The sequence below is a fragment of the Diaphorina citri genome, unplaced genomic scaffold, assembly GCF_000475195.1.
Source record: "Diaphorina citri unplaced genomic scaffold, Diaci psyllid genome assembly version 1.1 scaffold45, whole genome shotgun sequence".
Taxonomy (NCBI): Eukaryota; Metazoa; Arthropoda; class Insecta; order Hemiptera; family Psyllidae; genus Diaphorina; species Diaphorina citri.
Window position 1 is genome coordinate 21,116 of NW_007377482.1, and position 24,734 is coordinate 45,849.

General features: G+C 40.0%; 3 protein-coding genes across 4 annotated transcripts in view; 2 read left to right on the forward strand and 1 right to left on the reverse strand.

Annotated features, from left to right (window-relative positions):
• Positions 1 to 406: 406 nt before the first annotated feature.
• On the forward strand, positions 407 to 13,623 carry LOC103514689 (protein singed-like). The gene is made up of 4 exons (XM_026827547.1): positions 407 to 632; positions 3,590 to 3,746; positions 4,263 to 4,567; positions 13,484 to 13,623. Exons 1-4 carry the CDS (start codon positions 542 to 544, stop codon positions 13,621 to 13,623), a joined length of 693 nt encoding a protein of 230 aa, XP_026683348.1. The 5' UTR covers positions 407 to 541.
• On the forward strand, positions 2,690 to 17,111 carry LOC103514670 (thiamin pyrophosphokinase 1). 2 transcript variants are annotated; one of them, XM_008479571.3, is made up of 7 exons: positions 2,690 to 2,788; positions 14,058 to 14,169; positions 14,259 to 14,433; positions 15,035 to 15,267; positions 15,551 to 15,720; positions 16,144 to 16,232; positions 16,854 to 17,111. In XM_008479571.3, exons 2-7 carry the CDS (start codon positions 14,086 to 14,088, stop codon positions 17,093 to 17,095), a joined length of 993 nt encoding a protein of 330 aa, XP_008477793.2. In that variant the 5' UTR covers positions 2,690 to 2,788; positions 14,058 to 14,085; the 3' UTR covers positions 17,096 to 17,111. The 2 variants fall into 2 exon arrangements, with proteins under 2 accessions (XP_008477793.2, XP_017301939.1); XM_017446450.2 differs by lacking the exon at positions 2,690 to 2,788 and adding an exon at positions 4,942 to 5,182.
• Positions 17,112 to 17,121: 10 nt separating this feature from the next.
• LOC103514699 (fatty acyl-CoA reductase 1-like) overlaps positions 17,122 to 24,734 on the reverse strand; it is a gene marked incomplete at its 3' end in the record, with an annotated part of 11,207 nt that continues 3,594 nt past the window's right edge. Inside the window, exons 3-9 of the mRNA XM_026827469.1 lie at positions 23,885 to 24,110; positions 20,560 to 20,736; positions 19,443 to 19,591; positions 19,096 to 19,205; positions 18,307 to 18,496; positions 17,881 to 18,004; positions 17,122 to 17,139 (exon numbers count right to left, since the gene is read on the reverse strand). Of these exons, the coding sequence (XP_026683270.1) occupies positions 17,122 to 17,139; positions 17,881 to 18,004; positions 18,307 to 18,496; positions 19,096 to 19,205; positions 19,443 to 19,591; positions 20,560 to 20,736; positions 23,885 to 24,110 (994 nt within the window). The remainder of the gene's footprint in view (positions 17,140 to 17,880; positions 18,005 to 18,306; positions 18,497 to 19,095; positions 19,206 to 19,442; positions 19,592 to 20,559; positions 20,737 to 23,884; positions 24,111 to 24,734) is intronic.

Consider the following 24,734-nt stretch of genomic DNA (forward strand, 5'->3'; position numbering starts at 1 on the left):
AAAATAAATATATTATTATTGTAGGCTGTTATTATTATTTGAGTTCTCAAATTTGGACGTGTTTTTCTTTGTAAAAAAAAAAAAAAATAATAAAAAATAAAAAATATAATTGCGTTTATTTGCTTCAAACTGGGTACCTACCTACTTACCTAATGATAAGTGATGATGCCTACATATGCATTGCTTGTCTCACAGACAAAGAAAGTAGCTACAGTATTACCTACGTATTGTTTTTCCTGTAGTTTTCAGTCTACCTGATAGTGAGTGGCGGGCCTAAGTAACAATCGTAATAATCAGAAGTCGCGCGGTGTGTAACTTCTGTGGACTGCATAATAAAATTATTTTATATGCGATAAAACAGTAATCCACGGCTTCCTGAAATCAAATTAAATCATTATCGGTAACTTCTGTGGACTGCATAATAAAATTATTTTATATGCGATAAAACAGTAATCCACGGCTTCCTGAAATCAAATTAAATCATTATCATAATTACATTTTCTATCTTTGCGTAATCATTATAAAGTCATAAGGAAATGTGATGATGGTCAGGAGGCGAGAAGAGATTTGTGGTCAGAAAGTCCCGGGTTCATATCCGCGGGAAGGAGAGATTTTGGTCACTTGGTGTCTTGGTGAGAGCGGAAGAGTGACATGAGAGTCTGAATGAGGACAAAACTACATAATTGTCAGGAAATGAACTTTTTTTTTAAGAGGTTTGATAGAGGGAACTGTAACTTCTAAGGTCTTATCGTCCCGAAATCGAAGAGAGAAGGAAGACAGGATAGGAGAGCGGGTTCATATCCGCGGGAAGGAGAGATTTTGGTCACTTGGTGTCTTGGTGAGAGCGGAAGAGTGACATGAGAGTCTCAATGAGGACAAAGCTACATAATTGTCAGGAAATGAACTTTTTTTTGAAGAGGTTTGATAGAGGGAACTGTAACTGCTAAGGTCTTATCGTCCCGAAATCGAAGAGAGAAGGAAGACAGGATAGGACCTACCTACTTACCTAATGATAAGTGATGATGCCTACATATGCATTGCTTGTCTCACAGACAAAGAAAGTAGGTACAGTATTACCTACGTATTGTTTTTCCTGTAGTTTTCAGTCTACCTGATAGTGAGTGGCGGGCCTAAGTAACAATCGTAATAATCAGAACTGGGTTTTCTTCCTCTCAATGTACATAGAAATGTAGGGCTTCAAAGAAATTGAATTTACCAAGGAAAAAATTCAATTTATTCATCTTCCTCAACTTCAACAACTACCTACTCGTATGTAGATAGGTATACATACCTACCTACCTAATAAAGATCCAGTCCAGTGATTTTCATCCCAATTAATCACGAAAACTTTATTGCCTAGGTATGCACTTTGTTTCTACTCTGATTGCTACCTACCTACATGTAGGCATACTTATCCTTATCCTACGTATATGTACCTATCATGCCTAATACCTATACCTAGGTTCTTTTACCTATAATAAGTCTCCTATTTTACAGACCAGACCTTTAAATTATTTTACCTATAACTCTCAAAACATAGAGTCGCGAAAAGGTAGGTAAACAAAAATAAATTTAATACGAATGCCCAGATGGTCACCCATCTAAATACCAGCCAAATACCATTTTACTTAACTTCCTTGATCTGTTGAGAACTGGTCCATTTAACGTGTTATCGCCGCTGCCTCCCCCATGTTTTTGATGAAAACGTATTCCTTTAAAACGCCCTAAACTTACAGAATACTTCACGCATCTCATTTTGTTCAAACAGCTGTTGTTTGTTTACAATCTTTCGCGGGAAATTTCAAAATTTTAAATTCTTATCCCTAAATAGAGTTCTTCCACCCAAAGTCTCTTGAATATTGTGTGAACCTTAATCTTCTTCTTTTGCCATGTTCCCGTTCAAACGGGGTCGGCATTTTTCGTCAGCCTTTTCCAATCAGCCCGGTCGTTCACTTCATTTCTGTTTCCCACTACTCGCATTTTTCTTGTTTTCTTTCCTATGTAGTCTTGGTCTCTTCTCTCAATATGACCAAACCACTGAAGTCTTCTCTCTTGTATCTTGTTTGTTATCTCCGTACCCTAAATAGAGTTCTTCCACCCAAAGTCTCTTGAATATTGTGTGAACCTTAATCAGTATTTTGTTTATCTATTTATTTTCCTCAGTTGTATTATATTATTATGACATTTATGACCCTATAACAGCCATTTCCAAGTACCTGCCCCAGGCCACATGTGGCTTACCAGACCATTATTGTGGCTCACGAATCTTTTAGGGTGGACCCCTCGGGCTTGATTTTCGCTCTTTTACTATGGAGTGGACCAGTGGACTCCAAAAATGGAGCATCCACCCCCATCCCCTCAAGAAAATCCTAAATACGCGACTGTCTCCCTGTGTATGTGGCCCGCGAAGTACCTGCCAATGTAGCATGTGGCCCGCATACACATGGAAGTTGGAAATCCCTGCCCTATAACCATGATCAGGTACAATCACCTAGAATTAGAAGGCAAGGTTCTAATTTCTAATATTCAGTCCCCCTTTCTTTTTTGTCTTCAGGAGTGGACGTGACAGCTAATCAGGAGGAGATTTCGGATCACGAGACTTTCCAGTTAGAATTCGACCCGTCCACCAAACGATGGTACATTCGGACCATGCAGGACAGATATTGGACGTTGGAAACGGGTGGTGGCATGATTGAAGAAGAAAGTCGTTTGTTCAGCAATCCTTCGAAAGTTCGAACAGGTCACATTTGAAGAATTAGATCGATCTGAGCTCTTCACTCATCATGAGGTAAGTAAAATACTTGTTATAGAGCTTTTTATTTGCTAAATAGGAAAACTTCTGATGGAATTACTTTTGATTTGAAACAATCTGCTTTTCAATCTGTTAGAGGTTGTTTGATAACCCTTATCAAAGGTTTAACGTCATCATAACTGCAGGGTTGGGAGGTTTCACCCTCCATTCAACAACAAGCTAGACACTGCTTTGCATTGATCTCACCCAACCTGAGTGGGGCGGTGGAAATCAGTTTGTGATTGCCCAGGTGGTCACCCTTTCAAATAATGACCACATGCAAAATTAAAGGTTAAAATGATTACAACATGTTTTTTTTTTTTCTTAATAAGTAGGTACTTGCCTAAAAAAGTTATCTATTTATTTATTTACCTACACGCTAAGTAGCAAGGCCATGTGTGAAAAGCAAAAGTAATTATTTAGAATTGTAGAGCAAAATAGAAAGGGGTTATATCCTCAGCTGGTTTAATTCAAACCAAGTTGAAACTCAAATTTATGTCATGATTATGGCCATTCATCAATCTCAATTTATTTCTTAATTATTATTTTTGTCATTAGTCTTCAAACTCATTCATAGGGCCTAAGTCAGCGGTTCTCAACTTTTTTTCCGTCAGCGGACCCTTTAACTCGGTTGAAGTGTACCATTACTACTGAGTTCTAAAAAAAGACAGTACCATTCAAAAAATGCAGTACTTCAGTACCTTGAAGTCAAAATTCAGTACTTTTATGGACTGTACTGCACTGATAAGCCATCAAAATTCAAAATTTATTCGGTCCCCCTTTCTTTTTTGTCTTCAGGAGTGGACGTGACAGCTAATCAGGAGGAGATTTCGGATCACGAGACCTTCCAGTTAGAATTCGACCCGTCCACCAAACGATGGTACATTCGGACCATGCAGGACAGATATTGGACGTTGGAAACGGGTGGTGGCATTCAGGCATCCGGAGATAAGAAGTAGGTATCAAGCACGAACTACAGTTGAACCTGTCTAAGGCCAGCCACTCACAGGGAGACCCGACAGGTACACCTGATCAGGTATACCTGTCAGGTCCACCAGATAGTGATTAGCTAGCCAAAGATAAATTGAAAACTGAGAACTGATCAGGTGTACCTGATAGAACCGCCACACACTCATCAGGTCCGTCAGGTGGAACTGATCGAATTTTCATCAGGTATCAGTTCTCCATCAGTTCGCCTGATGGACATATTATTGCTGCCACAAGCCACACACTATCAGGTACACCTGACATCTGGTCTACCTGACGGTGTGTAAGGTATACCTGTGCTCATCAGGTATAAGGTATACCTGTCAGGTCTACCCGATAGTGAGTAACACCCCTCTTTTTCCCCTCAGATCGTCCAACGCCCTCTACGATCTTGTCTGGCAAGGCGACGGATCGGTAGCGCTGAGAGCCAACAACGGCAAATTCATCGCTACGGCTGGCCTAACACCCCTCTTTTTCCCTTCAGATCGTCCAACGCCCTCTACGATCTTGTCTGGCAAGGCGACGGATCGGTAGCGCTGAGAGCCAACAACGGCAAATTCATCGCTACCAAACGATCCGGCCATCTGTACGCCAACAGCGACAGTGCTGACGATTCCTGCCGATACTACTTCTACCTCATCAATCGGCCCATCCTGGTGCTCAAGTGTGAACAGGGCTTTGTTGGCTTCAAAACGGGAGCCAACAACAGTCTGCGACTCGAGTGCAACAAGGCCAACTACGAAACGATACAGGTGGAACGGGCTGATAGGGGCGTGGTCTATTTCAAAGGTAAGTCCGCGCGGTAAAGTCCCCGGCTTCGATTCCCAGAGATCCTGTCATTGTGGCGGTCAAGGCTCACCTGGTAAACAGGAGAATTCCTTAAACTGAACCACAGGAAAAAGCTTAAATCCATAGTTCATACACAAAAAGCCCGCCTGAGGCTTATGTGTAGGGGCAAATTAAATAGATCCCAAAACTAGGTAAACAAATAATGGAGTGTACCTGAGGGCATGTGATGTGATGTGTTCCAATCCCCTGATTCCACTAGTAATTTTTTAGCCAACACCTAAGAGCAGCCTAAGACGCGTTTCGTTCTTATTGGAACTCATCAGTTAGACATAGCTCTCAGGTGCTGGCCAAGTCCTTTAAAACGCCCTAAACTCACAGAATACTTCACGCATCTCATTTTGTTCAAACAGCTGTTGTTTGTTTACAATCTTTCGCGGGAAATTTCAAAATTTTAAATTCTTATCAGAACTTTATTGGGAACAGGGAAAGTAAGGAAAGTTGATTGAAGAAGAAACTCGTTTGTTCAGCAATTACTGCCATTATTCAGCAATTCAATCCTTCGAACAGGTCACATTTGAAGAATTAGATCGATCTGAGCTCTTCGCTCATCATGAGGTAAGTAAAATACTTGTTATAGAGCTTTTTATTTGCTAAATAAGAAAACTTCTGATGAAATTACTTTTGATTTGGAACAAGCTGCTTTTCAATCTGTTAGAGGTTGTTTGATAACCCTTATCAAAGGTTTAACGTCATCATAACTGCTAAGGTTGTCAGGGTTGGGAGGTTTCACCCTCCATTCAACAACAAGCTAGACACTGCTTTGCATTAATCTCACCCCACCTGAGTGGGGCTGGGGTAATCAGTTTGGTGAATGCCCAGATGGTCACCCTTTCAAATAATGACCACATGCAAAATTAAAGGTTAAAATGATTACAACATGTTTTTTTCTTAATAAGTAGGTACTTGCCTACAAAAGTAATTATTTAGAATTGTAGAGCAAAATAGAAAGGGTTTATATCCTCAGCTGGTTTAATTCAAACCAAGTTGAAACTCAAATTTATGTCATTTAATCAATCTCGATTTATTTCTTAATTATTATTTTTGTCATTAGTCTTCAAACTCATTCATAGGGCGTAAGTCAGTGGTTCTCAACCTTTTTTCCGTCAGCGAACCCTTTAACTCAGTTGATGTGTACCATTACTACTGATACTGAGTTCTAAACAAAGTCAGTACCATTCAAAAATGCAGTACTTCAGTACCTTGAAGTCAAAATTCAGTACTTTTATGGACTGTACTGCACTGATAAGCCATCAAAATTCAAAATTTGCTTTTGTCCACCATTATAAATTTTTCTTGTATACCTATACCCCCAGAGGGTCTCTCTCTTGCATACCCCCGGTTGAAAATCACTGGCCCAAGTGATGTACCTACCTACCTACCTAATCAATTTCTTACAAAATCATGGACAATAGCTTCTTATGTAATCAATGTACTGCAAATAAAAACAGGATAATAATGGTATTGATACTCACCAGTATTTGACAAAGAGACTTGATTCATTCCAACAGTACAAAATCAGGTAATAATACTAACACACATTCTATTTATGTATCTTTATCTTACATTTTTCCTTCAGGTTCACAAGTGGAAAGAAAACGCTGGGCCTCATTCCCGTGGGATCTCCAGTGCAGCAAGTGTACTCTACTGGACTCAAGTGGAACTTAAGTAAGTAACATTTCCCTGCCTTAAGTAATGGATCGATCTACCTCTTAGTTTAGATTTTGTCCCATGGCGCTGAAGCCACGTATAACTGCTGAGGGTGAGTTTCACCAACCTTCTTTCTAGCTTCTAACAGATTGTTAGCTTAACAGTCCTGTTGAGCCTATACAAATCAAATGGAACTTAACAGGTTGTTAGCTTGTTAGGTTAACAGGCCTCCTAAAGGATGAAAAAACATTGGTGAAATCCAACTTGAGGTTTTTAGTAATGGTGGTCTTACCCTCCATTCGGAAAGCTAACCGCCTCCTTACGTTCACCTCACCCAGGCTTAATGGAGCCCAGATGGTCACCCATCTGGCTATCAACCACGCATATTGTTGCATAACTCCAGTAAACTATTGAGCACTGGTGTATTTAACATGCTATCAGACTAGGGTAAATCAAGTTTTACTCAAAACTAAATGGGAAGTATCGCCCATCTGATGAGGGACATACTTCACATACTACTGGATGGGCATGAAACACTTATCTTTTATATATATATATTCCTGGGACGCTTGGAATCAATCCTCCTTCCATGATGTCTAGACTATAGTTACTCTCTCACCCACAGATAATCACACTCTAGCATTCGGTGGAATGGTGAGTAGCTCTAACACATACGAGAATGAGACCACTCCGGAAGTGAGTGTGAAAATGAGCCAGGGAGACTTACTGTGGATTATGCAGTTGCCGTCACACCCTAGGACAGAATCTGTGACCTCAAATCCTAGGACAGAATCTGTGACCTCAAATCCTGATGAGACCTCAAATTCTTCTGTGACGCCTCACCATCATCTGATAGGAAGATTGTGATACTGATAATAGTAATCTCTTGGTTATGAAGAGTAGGGATGATGCGATGTATCGAAAATATATCGATATATTTTTTTCCCGATAATCGATACTATATCGATATATTTCCCCCTATTTTCAATATACCTATTTCTGTGATATCGATATTGAAAAAAGGTCTCTAATCCCTAATGAAGTTTACACTATGTTCGATGGATATCGCTTGTCTTTCTGTTATTTATTAGTTTATTACAATTTTCATTACTACTACTTGTTGTGTTTGTAAATATTCCTTTGTAAATCTAGATTCTAGGTGGATTCGGTTGTGATAGACATAGAATAATATAGGATTAATATCATTTGAATATTTATCTATTTATTTATTTATTGTGTACCTATAATATACAATCTTTTTAGTTTAATTTAGAGTAACTGCCAAGTTTATACAATAATTTCACAGTCAGATTTTTTTTATTTATTTAAATAACTATTTAAATAAAGGCAGCCGATTGGACAATACACATGTGTCCTATTCAATGACGATAGTAAAAAGTTGGCGAAGAAAAAAAAAAAGCAAAAAGTAACCTTGAAATTAGAGAAGCATTAACGGGAATAACGGGTCTTTTTCGTGTGAAAAAGTGGTATTCAGTGGTGTTTTTTTTTTTTTTTTTTTTTTTTTCCGGTTTAAGAATCGATTCTTTCTTTAAATGTGATGTTTGTTAATTTTTTAATTGATCGAACTACCTATGTACCTGGGTATGTACTTATTAATTTCGTATGATCAAAAAAAAAAAAAAAAAAAAAAATCAATGTCAAAATCATAAAAAAAATTGTAGGTACTTTTTATACGTGTTATAACTTCGAAAGTTTATTTAAATTAATTATTTTTTATTACCTAGGTATGTAGGTAAAGATTTTATTTTTATAAAAAGGTATTTTCAATTGTAAAAATCTGATCATAGGTCATTTTCAAATGGTAAAAATGCCTATGTTATTGAGAGGAGGGCTGCCGGTTATTTTAAAGTTATCTTAGCCAAAACATGGGTTTATGATTTAGATTAAGTTTAAGAGAGTATCTGCATTACTTGCCAATGTGTTAATACACGCTAAATATTTATTAGATACTTAATTAAATTTTATTTATTACATAATTATTTATTTATTTTTTCGCTGATTCTATTTAATTGGAAAAGGCTAGGAAGAAGAAGAAGTCATATTAATTTATTTTCTCTTATAAATTAGGCAATTAGAATACATACATAGATACTGTATCTAGTAGGTAATCATTGTCCCATTGAAAGTTCCCCGCCTTTTCTGTTTTGTATTGTGTTTTATAATGTATAGAGGGACTTTGGCCACTGTCCAGCACCTGATACTGGAACGTCTGCCTATGAGGTCTTGAACCAAACTATCTGTCTGAAAGAATAAATTAATGCAGAGATAAACTTGAAAAGGGTATTTTGGACAAATAAAAAAGAACATAAACGGTTTGGTATGATTAATAAATTAATATACTATATTTTTTATTTTTAAAATTTATAATAGGGTGTGCTGCTTAAATATTAAAAAGATTGTATGTACAGTTTTTCCCCCCGCGAAACGATATTGCTAGCTTCTGTGCATGTGCAAAAACCAAAACTCGTTATCGGGCATTTTATCGAAAAGTGCTAAATCTCACCATTCTCCTCTTTCCGAATTTACTGTTCCGAAATTTTCAAATTCGAAACTTTTGACTTAAAACAATTGTTTCCGGTTTACTTCGTACATTTTGTAATTGAGGCATAAAAACTACCTCGGGGGTCTAATGGTCAAGACGCTCGTCTGGTAATCAAAAAGAGCGGGTTCAATCCCAGCCGAGGCATAGAATTTTATTCTCAACATTTAATAATATGTCTACTTCTGGGCCATAGGGACTCGTAGATTCTTTGAAGCTTAACCCATCCTTTAGGGCTGTTTGCCCCTAGACCTAAGCCTTAGGGTGGGCTTACGTAGGGACACTTTAGTCCTCTTTGAGCAGTATACAAAGCGCTACTATTACTACTATTATTTACATTGGTTTGACCACAGTATATATTCGGCTACTGTATTATTTGGACTGGTGTTACCACAGAGTGTATGTGACAAGCGTATACAGGAATAATACCAGGAGCATATACAGGAGGGCTTTGATGCACTGGTGAGCTATGGTTAACCTAAAATGAGAACAGAAGAGGATCTTGAAGTTTTAACTCTACACTGTACGTACAATCTCAACGTTGCTTCTCACGGGCAACCTTGTCCTCCGTTGAAAATAGAGGGAACTGTAACTATTGAGGTCTTATCGTCCTGAAAGAGAGGACAGGATGGGAGAAAGCCAGCCGTTCCGAGAACAAACTTGATCTGTTTAGGATAAAGTTCGTTCCAGGCGGGAATCCAACCCTCGATCTATTATTATTAAACGATTAGATCAAACTTTATTTACAGAATAAATATTAACAAATGGTAACATAATGTATAGGTACAAAATAATTTGATCAAGGGTGGGGTTAATGCCTATGGCATTCTCTCCAAAGGGCAGATGCGCTCCAAAGGGCAGAAGGGCTACCCTCTAAACTTAATCCCAGGCCAACCTAGGCTCTGTCCTGCTAATAAATTATTTCTATGGACCCATATTCAACCTTGGTTAGACTCTGGGTGTAAAGGGACTTTTTAGTCTTATCCCAAGAGACTTTTCAGTAGGTATCCCAATAGCAGTGGATTTAGAATAAATAGCAGTTCCCAAACTTTTTTTTTTACCGCTCTGCGGCCCTTCTCTACTAGCTACTAGGTATACATATCTTATGTGACCTTGGATTTGGGAATCACTGCGCTAGTATATTTTTACCTTCTATGTCTCTTCCACGCTTTCTGTCTGGTCACCGGGTCCAGCTTGTCCTGCAAGTGGTGCACCAGGGTCCCGCGTACGTAAGCCCTCAGATAATCGTCCCAGTCGAGGTCTCGAATATTGAACGGAAATCGAACCCGGTCCCCCGCGGGTACTAGGGTCCACATGGACTGCACGTTGGAGTTGTCCCACTCCCACTCCCTCGCAGATAATCGTCCCAGTCGAGGTCCCGAATATTGAACGGAAATCGAACCCGGTCCCCCGCGGGTACTAGGGTCCACATGGACTGCACGTTGGAGTTGTCCCACTCCCACTCCCGGGTACTGAATGGTTCTAGAGCGGACACTACCTTGTCCATCTTGGAGTAGATTGGTACGAGTCTGCGCAGACGAGATAGAAATGTTGAATAGAATTTATTCGAATATTGTAGATCAAAATAGAATTGGGTATGGTATACGTATACATATCGTCTCGCTGGAGGACGTAAAACTGAGACAAAACCAGCCCTGTCAAGCCACAGACAGTAACAGTGGCTCTTGAGGGTACATCCACATGGTAGGTATAAATTCATCATAATAAGTGAATTCAACACACACCGTGTGTTGAATACACACCGTGGGTGGAAGAGCTCTTCCAGGAGAACCGTGCCACTATAAAGAAAGCCATAAACAATACGTCTACATGCAAACGATACGAGTTACATGTTTATTTTTCCCCAGTTATGAATTTTTTCAAGTCTACAATCTTCACACACGGTAAATACCTACATCCACATGGTAGGTATAAATTCATCATAATAAGTGAATTCAACACACACCGTGGGTGGAAGAGCTCTTCCAGGAGAACCGTGCCACTATAAAGAAAGCCATAAACAATACGTCTACATTTTATGGTCGATCGACATCGCCCAAAATCCCGAAAAACGTTCGCACTATGAACTTTCATTCCGTCAAAATCTTTCGATCTCACCATTCTCTTTATACATTTACATACACTGCAGTCGAAAAACATCGACTGACTTCCTTTAGGCCTTCGGCTGGCTCGAAATTTTGAAAAAGTTCGAAGTTCAAACCCCCCATTTAGACAGCTGAAACTTTACGTCCGAACATAATCCTCCTATAGAACGAACTGGTTCCGGGAACGATGACTGAGCACCTGAGCAGCCCTATTACGGGACAGCTCGTAAAATCTTAAGAAGATGATGAAGATGACACCTCTAACCTTGCAAGGACGTCACCACGTCACTAATGTCCGCTACGGATTTTATAGATCCAGTTCTTTGAAAAAAGTGAAACGGGATAGAAAGCGATTTTATTTTTACTTTCCTTATTTTTTAAATCTGAAGTTCAAGTTTTATCTGTAGGTAATATACGTAGTAGGTATAGGTATTCTATCTACCCAGGTATATCGGATTGTGATCAATGATTTATGACAGGTAACGGGAATGACTCAATCGTTCGAATGAGCTCATTCTGAATTGACTCAAATTTGTTCTTACAATTAGGTTTATAGCCTAACCAGGTCATTAGGGCCCCGCGGAAGTCATTTTTCCATGAAGGTATATGTATTATTACTCTAATAAAATTACCTGGACGCACCGGAATCTGCCTTGTAAGCGCTAGGTCGAGGCTTCGATCCCGCCCGGGGCCGATTTTAATCCCAGACACCGACTATCCTATCTTCCTTCTCTCTTCGCTTTCGGTACGATAAAACCATGGCAATTACAGTTCCCTCTATGAAACCTCAAAAAAGTAGCTATAGGTATGTATATACCTCAAAATAAAACAATATTTTTTCCTCAAAATAGAAAAGTAGTTATACAACTTATGCACTATTAAATATATTAAATTTTAGATTTATAATTTACAACTCTTTGACTCCAAATCTAAGACGACATCAACCCATCGAACTGGATAGGACAACTTTCTAATCTCTTGGTTATGAAGAGTAGGGATGATGCGATGTATCGAAAATATATCGATATATTTTTTTCCCGATAATCGATACTATATCGATATATTTCCCCTATTTCCGATATATTTCTGTGATATCGATATTGAAAAAAAAAGTCTCTAATCCCTAATGAAGTGTACACTATGTTCGATGGATATCGCTTGTGTTTCTGTTATTTATTAGTTTATTACAATTTTCATGACTACTATTTGTTATGTTTGTAAATATTCCTTTGTAAATCTAGATTCTAGGTGGATTTGGTTGTGATAGACATAGAATAATAGGATTACAATTTTTTCTCGTATACCCCCAGAGGGTCTCTCTCTTGCGTACCCCCGGTTGAAAATCGCTGGCCCAAGTGATGTACCTACCTACCTAATCAATTTCTTACGATATCATTGACAATAGCTTCTTATGTAATCAATGTACTGCAAATAAAAACAGGATAATAATGGTACTCACCAGTATTGACAAAGGATTTATTATTTCTTGAAGATGTGGAATATTTTTTTGATTAATTAATTGGTCCATTAGCCATAATTATATACAAGGTGGTTCCAATACACATGGGGGGGGGGCTTCTTATTCTTATTATATGTATCGCCCATCTGATGAGGGACATACTTCACATACTACTGGATGGGCATGAAACACTTATCTTTTATATATATATATTCCTGGGACGCTTGGAATCAATCCTCCTTCCATGATGTCTAGACTATAGTTACTCTCTCACCCACAGATAATCACACTCTAGCATTCGGTGGAATGGTGAGTAGCTCTAACACATACGAGAATGAGACCACTCCGGAGACTGCATGCCTCAACAATATAAATAAATGACAGTATATATATTTTTTTATTCTTTTTTTTTTCTCAAAGGGGGGGTTGGGGATAGGAAAATCAGAGGCACCAACTTGGTTATCTTCTTAGTTCTAGTCAGTCAGTTCCCTTTATCAGTGTGTCCTACAGATTTTTAATTTTTAAAATAAAATAAACATTGTCTAAGTGTCTGATTCTTTATATTGCTGAGGTAAATGATATGTAAATGTAAGGCACTGACAAAGATTACATTTATAGCACAGAGTTTTTGTTGGTGTTTTATTATTATTCATCATTTTATTTATTTACAAATTGTTTTATTATTATTATTATTTTTGATAGAAGGAACTGGAACACCCTAGGTCTTGAAGACCTGAAAACAAAGAGAGGAGGACAGGTTATTAGAAAGTTAGTTGTTTCAAGAACAAGCATCATTTGTTTTGCCTCAAGTGGAAAGTGAACTTGCAACTTAGCATTTATAATTTATTCTCATTTGCGTTATATAATAAATAGATCCCAAAGCTAGGTAAACAAATAATGGAGTGTACCTGAGGGCATGTGATGCGATGTGTTCCAATCCCCTGATTCCACTAGTAATTTCATTAGCTTCCTGGTTCCTTAGCCTTAGAGTAAGGAGACGTGGCTCATTTGACCTTGAAGTAGGGAGTCCTGGCTTCTTTGACCTTGAAAAGTAATGTCATAAAATTGTTTTTTCTTTCCCTCAGGACATAACGGACGGTACTGGCATTTCGACTCGGAGGGAGTTACCGCTGATGCTGATGTTCCTATGGAGGGCTTCTTCCTCGAGCTGCATGAACCGACGAGGGTGTGCATCAAATCCGCCGGCCCGGCGTTATATATTTAGATAGAAGGTAAGCGTGTTAGCTTTTAAGCTAACTAGGCTAGGGACACTATTGTACATTGTGTTTAGATGGGCCATTGTATGTCTTTTTGACTCTTGTGAGTGAGACTTTGGGATCGTCCCGAAATCGAAGAGAGAAGGAAGTCAGGATAGGAGAAAGCCAGCCGTTCCCATCAGGATAAAATCCGCCCCGGGCGGGATTCGAACCCGCGACCTAGCGCTTACAAGGCAGACGCACTACCAACTAAGCTAACTAGGCTGGCCCCTGTAATTTAAATGAGACTATTCCCACTACACACGACACGATTTTTTTCCGAACGACACAAAATGTCCTGGAGGTAGCGTAAGGAATTTAAATGAGAGTGTTCCCACTACACACGACACGATTTTGTCCCCGAACGACGCGCCTTAAGTTCTATTTCTCTTATGATTTCCAGGCTCTTTCCGGCTATCTAGCCTTGCGCTATGTGGTTTCTTCTCCATTCGAAAACCTACCCGTTCGGCCTCCTTTTGTTAGTTAGCTATGCTCATTACACAAAGTCCAGCCACATTGATACCGGTTTCTTCTCCGTTCGAAAACCTACCCGTTCTGCCTCCTTTTGTTAGTTAGCTATGCTCATTACACAAAGTCCAGCCACATTGATACCAATGCTCTTCAGATGGGAGGACTCCCTTCTACTGAACTCAAAGAAACTCACTGGTACCCCGACCAAGTCTGGAATGCCACCAATGACGAGCTCTCCTACGGGATTATCATCCTGAATCGACCAATCGAAGTGCACGCCAGTGTGCTCACCAATTTGTGGAGAAAAGGTTAGTGTTATTTTTAGAATAGAATATACCTTGTTTATCCTGCCAGAATGAGACTGAAAAGTCCCTTTACTCCCGCAGTCTAAACAAGGTCTTATATATTTTTGAATCGACCAATCGAAGTGCACGCCAGTGTGCTCACCAATTTGTGGAGAAAAGGTTAGTGTTATTATTATTATTATTATTACGCTTTAATTCAGGTTCAATTCCCGGCGCGGGGTTGCGCTTTGTTGAAAAATGTATTCCTTATTTCTAGCCTTTTTTTCATTATTATTTTATGAGTGGATACCCTTCGCACTCAACCTTTGCTATTTCTTTAGCAAGAAAAAATTAAGGCTCGTATTCTCTCTGTTTAAATTGCGGCCTAGGACCACACTTTAGGATGATCAATGATCTTAAAGTTAAGTAAGGTTACTCAATAATATCATGTCTTCTGATGAAGTGTTTCGCACATCGAAGAAACGTTTATCCCTTCATGTGAGTTTAATTACAGTTAGTTGTAAAGTGACTTCCCGAGATCAATAGTCTTCTGAATCATTTATTATCTCTAAGTTTGGCCACGCCCGTAAAGCCCATCTTTCACAGACCTTTTATTATTTTTCAGCAAAAATCCGATGTACCGTAGACCAGGGCACGGACCGATGGCTATTGTTCCTGAACCAGCACAACTTAGACCCGGCCCTATACTGGCCAGACCTAGTGACTGGGGATTTTGATTCGGTCAGCTCAAATAGTATGGGGAGGTTTCTCGCCCTAGGATCGGATATAGTTCCTACTCCCGATCAATCCTACACTGATTTTCAGAAGGCTGTGATGGAGATCACCAAAAGAGAGAAGGTAAGAAACCAAACTTACCTTTTATTATTACTAATTACCTACCTTTTACTATTAGTACCTAAAAAAAAGGTTTGATAAAGGGAACTGTAACTGCCAAGGTTTTATCGTCCCGAAATCAAAGAGAGAAGGAAGACAGAGTAGAAGAAAGTCAGCCGTTCCAGGAACAAACATTATCCGCTCAGGATAAAGTACGCCCGCGGGCGGAAATCGAACCGTGACCGAGCGCTTACAAGGCAGACGTAATACCAACCGAACTAACTAGGCTATTTTACATTTTTTTCAGATTGACTACTTAATATCTATCGTGGAATTCAACGGCCGACTGGACCATTGTATGTCCAACATAAACACCCTGTATAAGTCCAGTCTCCCTATCTACTTACTCAGTGCGAAATATATGAGCTGGGTACTCAGAGCCAATGCTGGACTACACAGAATTCATCTCAATCCAGGGTAAGATAAAACATACCTACAAACCATCATGGGCTAAAAATCACATTTTTGGGATAAGAGTTTTGATAGGGGAACTACAACTGCTAAGGTCTTATCGTCCCGAAAGCGAAGAGAGAAGGAAAACAGAAAAGGAGAAAGCCAGCCGTTCCGAGAACAAGCCTTTTCCGCTCAGGATAAAATCCGCCCCGGGCGGGAATCTAACCCGCGACCCTGAGCTTACAAGACAGAGGGTGCGCTCCAAGCTAACTAGGCTGGGCGGTTTACCCTGAAATGGATATTTGTATCTACCTATTTCATAGTTTTTAATGTGGGAAATTTTTCCCCTGAAGAAAAAAGACTTGTTTCATTCCAACAGTACAAAATCAGGTAATATTACTAACACACATTCTATTTATGTATCTTTATCTTACATTTTTCCTTCAGGTTCACAAGTGGGAAGAAAACGCTGGGCCTCATTCCCGTGGGATCTCCAGTGCAGCAAGTGTATTCTACTGGACTCAAGTGGAACTTAAGTAAGTAACATTTCCCTGCCTTAAGTAATGGATCGATCTACCTCTTGGTTTAGATTTTGTCCCATGGCGCTGAAGCCACGTATAACTGCTGAGGGTGGGTTTCACCAACCTTCTTTCTACCTCCTAACAGATTGTTAGCTTAACGACCCTGTTGAGCCTATACAAATCAAATGGAACTTACCAGGTTGTTAGCTTGTTAGGTTAACAGGCCTCCTAAAGGATGAAAAAACATTGGTCAAATCCAACTTGAGATTTTTAGTAATGGTGGTCTTACCCTCCATTCGGAAAGCTAACCGCCTCCTTACGTTAACCTCACCCAGGATTAATGGAGCCCAGATGGTCACCCATCTGGCTATCAACCACGCATATAGTTGCATAACTCCAGTAAACTATTGAGCACTGGTGTATTTAACATGCTATCAGACTAGGGTAAATCAAGTTTTACTCAAAACTAAATGGGAAATATATATCGCCCATCTGATGAGGGACATACTATGGGATGGGCATGAAACACTTATCTTTTATATAATTATATATACCTATTCCTTGGACGCTTGGAATCAATCCTCCTTCCATGACGTCTAGACTATAGTTAATCGAGTTTTACTCTCTCACCCACAGATAATCACACTCTAGCATTCGGTGGAATGGTGAGTAGCTCTAACACATACGAGAATGAGACCACTCCGGAAGTGAGTGTGAAAATGAGCCAGGGAGACTTACTGTGGATTATGCAGTTGCCGTCACACCCTAGGACAGAATCTGTGACCTCAAATCCTAGGACAGAATCTGTGACCTCAAATCCTGATGAGACCTCAAATTCTTCTGTGACGCCTCACCATCATCTGATAGGAAGATTGTGATACTGATAATAGTAATCTCTTGGAAGGACATAACTCCACAGTGTCTGTGAGGGGGAGAATGAAAAGGCATACAATTATTAGGTACCTACTTATTACTTATGGTATGGAAGTTTTATTTTTCCAAAGGATATAGAACACAGAACAAAGGAACATTTAACTTTTTTCCCCCCCAAGATACCTACCTTATCTTTATTTATTTTTATTTCATACAAACTCAATCGACTAAAATGTTAATATTATAAGTTATACCACTATCTAAGAAGCTCAAAGGCTTGTGACTAGATAATGTTATAGTGACATGTGACTAGAAAAATAGTGCTAACTAGTCAGCCCCGGATTAAGGCCTGTTCAAACTGTTTCTGCGAACAGGGCGGCACGCTGCGGGGGGCCGGCATGCCGAAGCGAAGCGTCGGCTTGGCCGCCCTCCTGGAGCTTTGTCTGCCGCCCCCCTGGGGCTTTGGTCGCAATTTACCGCCCGCCATTTACTAACTTCTGTCGCCATATACCGCCTCCTCGCCGCCAATTTTTGGACCTCTAGTGCTCTTTGCCGCCCCTCTGGCACCCTTTTCCACCCCTGGTGCCCCTATTTGGCTATCTGGCGCCCTTTCCCGCCCCCCAGTGTCCTTTGACGCCCCTTTTTGCCATCTGCTGTCCTTTGATGCCTCTAATGTAGATATAGTTCGTTCTAGGAACAGCTGGCTATAGCCCAAATATCTAGAAGGACTATTACATAGTCAAATTTTCCTTGTCCCTCTGAAGTTATTGATGGTCTATTTAGTATTTACCTGTGATGAAGGTATCTTGACTCCTTCTTTTAGGGATTTGGTTATGAATTCACCCCATGTAAGGGGATTGTCTTTTGAGTTGACGTAGTTGTAGATGGGCAGACAGCTTGGGTCTTTATGGAAGCTGAAAGGAAAAGACAAATAGTAATTTTAAGGAATGTACCTACACTCCTCGGCCCTGGAGGTGAGATATACGAGTATAAGAGCCTGAGCCCCAACCCAAAAGTTTTGAATTTGACAAGAGCGCAAGTGACCAAAAGTTTGAATTTGAATAGACCAAAAGTTTCAACAAGAGCGCAAGTGACCAAAAGTTTGAATTTGAAAAGACCAAAAGTTTCAACAAGAGCGCAAGTGACTAAAAGTTTGAATTTGAAAAGACCAAAATTTTTGACAAGAGCACAAAAGCGAGCACATGGCGCGCCTTACCGTTCATGACCGTTCCACGGCGCGCAGATGAGCGCATTGACCACCAAGTCGGCAGGAACTATGTCAGCTTTCACGTCGGGATCTACCAGGAAGGTTCGTACCACTCCAGCTTGGGCTCCGGTTACCAGGCCGGTTGGGCCGTACAGGTTGTCTATCCAGCCAGGGATTGGTTCTTTCCAAGTGGAGATCACTGGGGAGAGAAGGAGCGAATTTAAAGGAATTATTTACGTAACCGTAGCTAAAGGGGAGAAGGGTATAGGACCGTAAGGGATGCCCGATCTTGGTGAATTTTCCTTGCGCAAAAGGGTCTTGATTTAGGTACAACTTGGCTTGTAAAAATTAGGTAGATACAGGGGAGTCTTACTTGCTGAATTGTTGGATTGGAACTAATGTTGGTTTGACGTGCTCCGTCGGTTTCCGTAGGTAGGTACATATACTTTTACGAGTTCCCTCGATCAAAATTTTCGATCCTTCCATCAAACCTTGACAAAAGTAATTAGCTTGGACCTTTCTCTATTGGGGAATTTTCCTTGCGCAAAGGGGTCTTGATTTAGGTACAACTTGGCTTGTAAAAATTAGGTAGATACAGGGGGGGTCTTACTTGCTGAATTGTTGGATTGGAACTAAAGTTGGTTTGGCGTGCTCCGTCGGTTTCCGTAGGTAGGTACCTACATACATATACTTTTACGAGTTCCCTCGATCAAAATTTTCGATCCTTCCATCAAACCTTGACAAAAGTAATTAGCTTGGACCTTTCTCTACCACCTACTTCTGCCATTCTTGGCTTACCTATACTTGGCCGAAATATGCATACGGGGAAGAACTGAGCTTCTTCACAAAGTAACTGCTCTGCAGCAGCTTTGGTGAGTGTGTAGGTGTTCATGTTTTCGTGTGATAATCTGGAAATTAGAAGTTTTCAATTAAAAACCTGGGAAACAAAGGTCTCGTCTCGTAATACACAAGGGGAGTTTTGCTTATGCCAACTCTTTCAAAGTCCAACGCGTTAACCCCTGCACCACGGTCGTTGGTAAAGTAACTTCCCAAGTGGTCTAGCCTTAGACCAGCCACTCACTTTCAGATAGACCTGACAGGTACACCTGATCAGGTCCGCCTGTCGGGTCTGCCTGATGCCTTACCTTTCACGTGTCTCCTGATATTTGGGATCATCTACATCTAGCTTGGATATTTTGAGGAGCTCTGAGTAGTGAGTGTGTGCCTTGTAGATAATTTCTTCAATATTCTTGCGGTAGGAGTTGGAAAACGCTGTCGAAACGTAGGTGAACATCTGTGGAAAGCAATTTCAGACATTAACTTCTTCTGAAGTTTGTTAGTTTTTAAAGTCAGCCTAGTTAGCTTGGGAGGAAGCCAACCTTTTGTTATTGTTAGGTCACAGGTACCATGGGTTTGATTCCGCTCTCAGAACTGTTAGTCTTCAAAGCTCCTCTCCCCTTTTTCTCATAGATTTCGGGACGTTAGGACCTCTGTTATTAATAGTTCCCTCTATCAAGAACCTACTCAAAGAATTACAGTGGATTTCACCAATATTTTTGCAAAAAGGCCTGTTAAGCTATTAAGATCCTTTTGATTTGTATATAGGCTCACCACTCACCAGTCACCAGGCCTGTTAAGCAAACAGGCTGTTTGGGGCTAAATAGAAGTCTGTTGAAATCCACCTTTAGAAAAACAACAAATAAGAATACTTTACCTTCAGGTTTTTGCACTGTTTCGCAAGGTCCAGCATGGTCTGGGTGGCACACATGATTACTTCAGTTGAACTTTCCTTTAGGAATTTAACTTCTTCTGAAGTTTGTTTCGGCTCTTTTTCCTGTGGTTTAATACAGGCACCATCACGCCCAAAGAGGGGAAATTGTGAAATGAAAATACAGCGTTAGTTTTTAAAGTCAGCCTAGTTAGCTTGGGAGGAAGCCAACCTTTTGCTATTGTTAGGTCACGGATACCATGGGTTTGACTCCGCTCTCAGAACTGTTAGAGGAGCTTCTCCCCTTTTTCTCATAGATTTCGGGACGTTAGGACCTCCGTTATTAATAGTTCCCTCTATCAAGAACCTACTTAAAGAATTACAGTGGATTTCACCAATATTTTTGCAAAAAGGCCTGTTAAGCTATTAAGATCCTTTAGATTTGTATATAGGCTCACCAGTCACCAGGCCTGTTAAGCAAACAGGCTGTTTGGGGCTAAATAGGAGTCTGTTGAAACCCACCTTTAGAAAAACAACAAATAAGAATACTTTACCTTCAGGTTTTTGCACTGTTTCGCAAGGTCCAGCATGGTCTGGGTGGCACACATATTAGTCCGGATGGCTTCCTTCAACTCCTCGTCGAAACGTAAAGTGGCAGCACAGTGAAATACGAGATTCACTTTGGACGTAACGAGTCTCTTATCGTCCGGACTAAGGCCCAAATCCGGGGCCTGTGCAGACTCTTTAGAGGTGCTGCAGGTGAATTTTAGAGAAACTGAAGAGGTTGAAATATACCAGTGAGGGTACCTACTTCTAGGTTCCATCAAGGCCAGGGATAGCAGCTCAGTCACAATAGATCTACAGAGGTCGCAGTGTTAATATTTGCATACTCTCTCGGGAGAGGAGCAACCAGTCCCATAATAGAATAGAATAGAATGGTATACATAACTTATCCTTTATGCCAGCCAAGTTTGCTTAAAAGGTAGAGCGTCTGCCTTGTAAGCGCTCGATTCGTAGAAGCTTAACCCATCCTTAGGGCTGTTTTCCCCTTACACCTAAGCCTTGGAGTGGGCTTTTTGTAAGTACAAGGTTGCGGATTCAATTTCCGCCGGTAATTTACCAGGATCACGAAAATGGTGGTGCAAATTTTGTCCAGAAAACCATAAAGCCAAAAAACCAAAAAAACTGGTTTGGATTTTTTTCACATTTTCTCACACAAATGAGCTCTGATCTCGAAATTTGTCGCGACGACCTATGAACTCAAAGCGACATTTTTTTCACATTTTCTCACACAAATGAGCTCTTAACTCTACACTGTACGTACAATCTCAACGTTGCTTCCCACGGGCAACCTTGTCCTCCGTTGAAAATAGAGGGAACTGTAACTAGTGGAGGAAAAAGAATATGTGAATGTATGGAATTTGCAATATTAGTATTGGAAATGTCAGCCTAGTTGCATAGAACATTGAAATGGGAGTCTCTTCTGACGAAATTCCTGTGTGCGGAGTCCAGTTTGTAGGACTATTGCACCCGTTTAACGTCACTGTAATTAGCTTGTAGAGTAGAGTGTCTGCCTTATGAGCGCCAGGTCGCGGGTTCCATTCCTGCCCAGGGCCAATTTTTGATCATGATCGCTCAAGGTTCGTTCTCGGAAAGGCTGGCTTTCTTCTATCCTATGTTCCTTCTCTCTTTGCTTTCGAGACGATAAGACCTTAATAGTTTTTTTTTTTTTCGGTGCCCTGTGGCAAATCTCTTCAAAAATTAAATCTTTGGTTTCCTCCAACACGATAACTACCTCACCCAACCTTCAGATGATTTAGTTTAGTTTTTGAGTCACTTTTTTAAGCCACTTTTTTCGCATTTGGAACCTATTTTTTTGCACCTAAATACCCGAAACCTGTAGGTACCTACTTCGGATGTAAGTATTGCGCAATAATGTCAACCTTCCTATCATTTTTTGTCAGCAATTGTGGACCGGTACTTTTATTGGCCGGTCAATTACATTTTTTTTTTTTTTTTTTTTTTTTTTTTTTTTTTTTTTTTTTTTTTTTTATGTTCGTCATATCGTCTCGCTGGAGGACGTAAAACTGAGACAAAACCAGCCCTGTCAAGCCACAGACAGTAACAGTGGCTCTTGAGGGTACCTGAATGGGACTACGGTCAAGTCCGTCTCAGGAAGTAGGGTACAATGACATAATTATGTACCTGAATATCCCTCATCAGACCCCTACGATTCGGGGGCCTTGAGCTTGCTCTCTGACCTTGATGACACCTCGTGGTATCCTCTTCAACCCAACAAAACTTCGAAAACTAACCAACATATTCTAAGGTGAAACAAATGTTACCTCAAACTATTTCCACTGATCCAGGCGAACAGGTCGAAAATGTAGCCGAACAAGTAGTGTAGCAGCAAACATCTCACGTACAAGTCACCCAACCATTTATTGGCCTTCCTCGGCGTAGTTTAACATAGGTAACGCTAAAACCGGTCTTAAATGATAGACTGAAGTGTTATCTAAAACTTTCTCGCTTTGAGTTCATAGGTCGTCGCGACAAATTTCGAGTTACTTTCTATTATTGTCAAATAAAGTAAAATACGGGTACCTATATATTTAGAGGTCAAATATTACGAAATAGAGCTTTTTTTTTATTACTCGTGGATAAAGGATAATGAGTATTTTTTGTTATTATTTTTTGCTGTCAACTCTAAGGTCCGTGGCCAGCGGCAAAAGTGGCTAGCGGCAAAAACAGATTTGCATTTTGCGCTAGTACCCTACGAATTTCTCATGCGAACAACATTTATTATTATTTTAAGAGGTTTGAGAGGTTTGGTGGATCGTCCCGAAAACGAAGAGAGAAGAAAGACAGGATAGGAGCCAGCCACAGCCATTCCTAGAATGAGCCTTATCTGTTAGGTACCTATTCTAGAATGATCCCGGGCGGGAATCGAACCCGCGACCTGGCGCTCATAAGGCAGACGCTCTACTCTACAAGCTAAATACAGTGACGTTAAATGGGTGCAATAGTCCTACATACTGGACTCCGCACACAGGAATTTCGTCAGAAAAGACCCTAACTACGCTGACAATTTAGCAAACGGTATTTTTTCAATGTTACTTTATTTATTTACATTTTGTCAAATCGACTCAGCCAGCCTAGTTAGCTTAGTTGGTAGTGCGTCTGCCTTGTAAGCGCTAGGCCGTGGGTTCGATTCCCGCCCGGGGCGGATTTTATGTAAGGAGGTATAGTCAGGTATTTACCTAAACAACTAAATACCTACCTCTAGTTACCAATTTTTAGTTCACTCATGGTTAACCCTGTTCCACAACTAAAAAAAAGTAGGTATGTACATACCTATCACCAAATATGGACTCGATAACAAAAAAAGTTCCGTCCCTAACCAAGGCTAATCCGGTTTTTGGTTAGCTGAAAAAAAAAGCTTTAGTCAAGTAGGGTTAGGTTAGGTCCACTGCGATAGGTACTTAATCATACTTACCTAATAAACAAGTTTAATTGTGTTAAGTTAAATACTTGACATTGACATGAATATGTTTGTATTATCGTAGGTATTCGACTCAATGCAATGATTAATTTTATGACTTGGACTCGGATCGAACCACCAACCTCCAGATCCGAAGTCCAACGTGCTAATTTCCTACTATACATAAAATATTCTCAGGTTAGTGTCAACATTCAGTTCTGGGTGGTATCTAGGGGTGTGTAAAGTAGGTACAGAGCACAGAGGTAGGTATTACCTACTTATAAGTTGGTAAAACTAATTAATTCCTTATTCTGACCGGCGAAAATTGTCTGTTTGTCCGACTTTATGGTAAAGAGTTAATTAATAGGGAAAGTAAGTAAACAGATTGGTCAACTTGCCACAGTGTCCAGCATTTTATCGATCCTCTGCTGCGGACTCTGGTTCTTCTTCGCCCTCACGATCACATAGATTGTCTTGACACGTGGGAAACTCCTCAGTAGTTTCTCAATCAGCAGTTTGCCCAGGAACCCTGTGGCCCCCGTCATCAAAATCTCCGCTCCCTCGTAGAAATCATCTAGACTTGGAGGGGAAGCAGTGCCCATGATGGTTTGGTTTGGTCGATTTCTGTTAAACAAAATACAACGCATCAATATTTTTGGCTTTATGGTTTTCTGGACAAAATTTGCACCACTACTTTCGTTTTCCTTGTAAAAAGACCTTTAATTTGATATATAGGTCGACCAGGTTTGGATAAGTCCTTCTATGGGGACAGACAGACCGACCGAGTGACAGACACCGAAGCGAATACAATTAATAGTCCGTCCCTTATACCTTTTTATTACTATTGTAATAGTAAAGGAAGGACGAACTAAAAACTGGGTTGGACTTGATATGTACGTAGGTACATACGTACGCATCTACGCAGCTTTATCTTGTTAAGGAAAATCTTGGAAAAAATGTGATTAGATTAGACTAGACTCACTCTTGTAGACGATATTTGCATACTATGACATATAGTACCTATCTACTGTTATCATTCATTAGTGTAGGTAATCATAATCAGGTATTTGCATACCTACTAGGTATGTATTACAAACCAATCATAGTATTATGATCATGATTATAGTATGCAATTATAGTATGACAATATGCAGGCTGTAATTTTCATTCACATTTTTTTTTTTTTTTTTTTTTTTTTTTTTGTTTTGAAAGGGGAAACTGAAATTTCAAAACCACTTTTTTTTTTGT

Excerpts from the sequence above, each read along its gene's own strand:
- LOC103514689 (XM_026827547.1), top strand. The coding sequence starts at position 542 with ATGATGGTCAGGAGGCGAGAAGAGATTTGTGGTCAGAAAGTCCCGGGT. Across the intron at positions 633-3,589 it reads TTTGGTCACTTGGTGTCTTG|GAGTGGACGTGACAGCTAAT; the intron begins GTGAGAGCGGAA and ends TTTTGTCTTCAG. Across the intron at positions 4,568-13,483 it reads GGGCGTGGTCTATTTCAAAG|GACATAACGGACGGTACTGG; the intron begins GTAAGTCCGCGC and ends TCTTTCCCTCAG.
- LOC103514670 (XM_008479571.3), top strand. The coding sequence starts at position 14,086 with ATGTGGTTTCTTCTCCATTCGAAAACCTACCCGTTCGGCCTCCTTTTG. Across the intron at positions 15,721-16,143 it reads AGAATTCATCTCAATCCAGG|GTTCACAAGTGGGAAGAAAA; the intron begins GTAAGATAAAAC and ends TTTTTCCTTCAG. Across the intron at positions 16,233-16,853 it reads TGGACTCAAGTGGAACTTAA|ATAATCACACTCTAGCATTC; the intron begins GTAAGTAACATT and ends TCTCACCCACAG.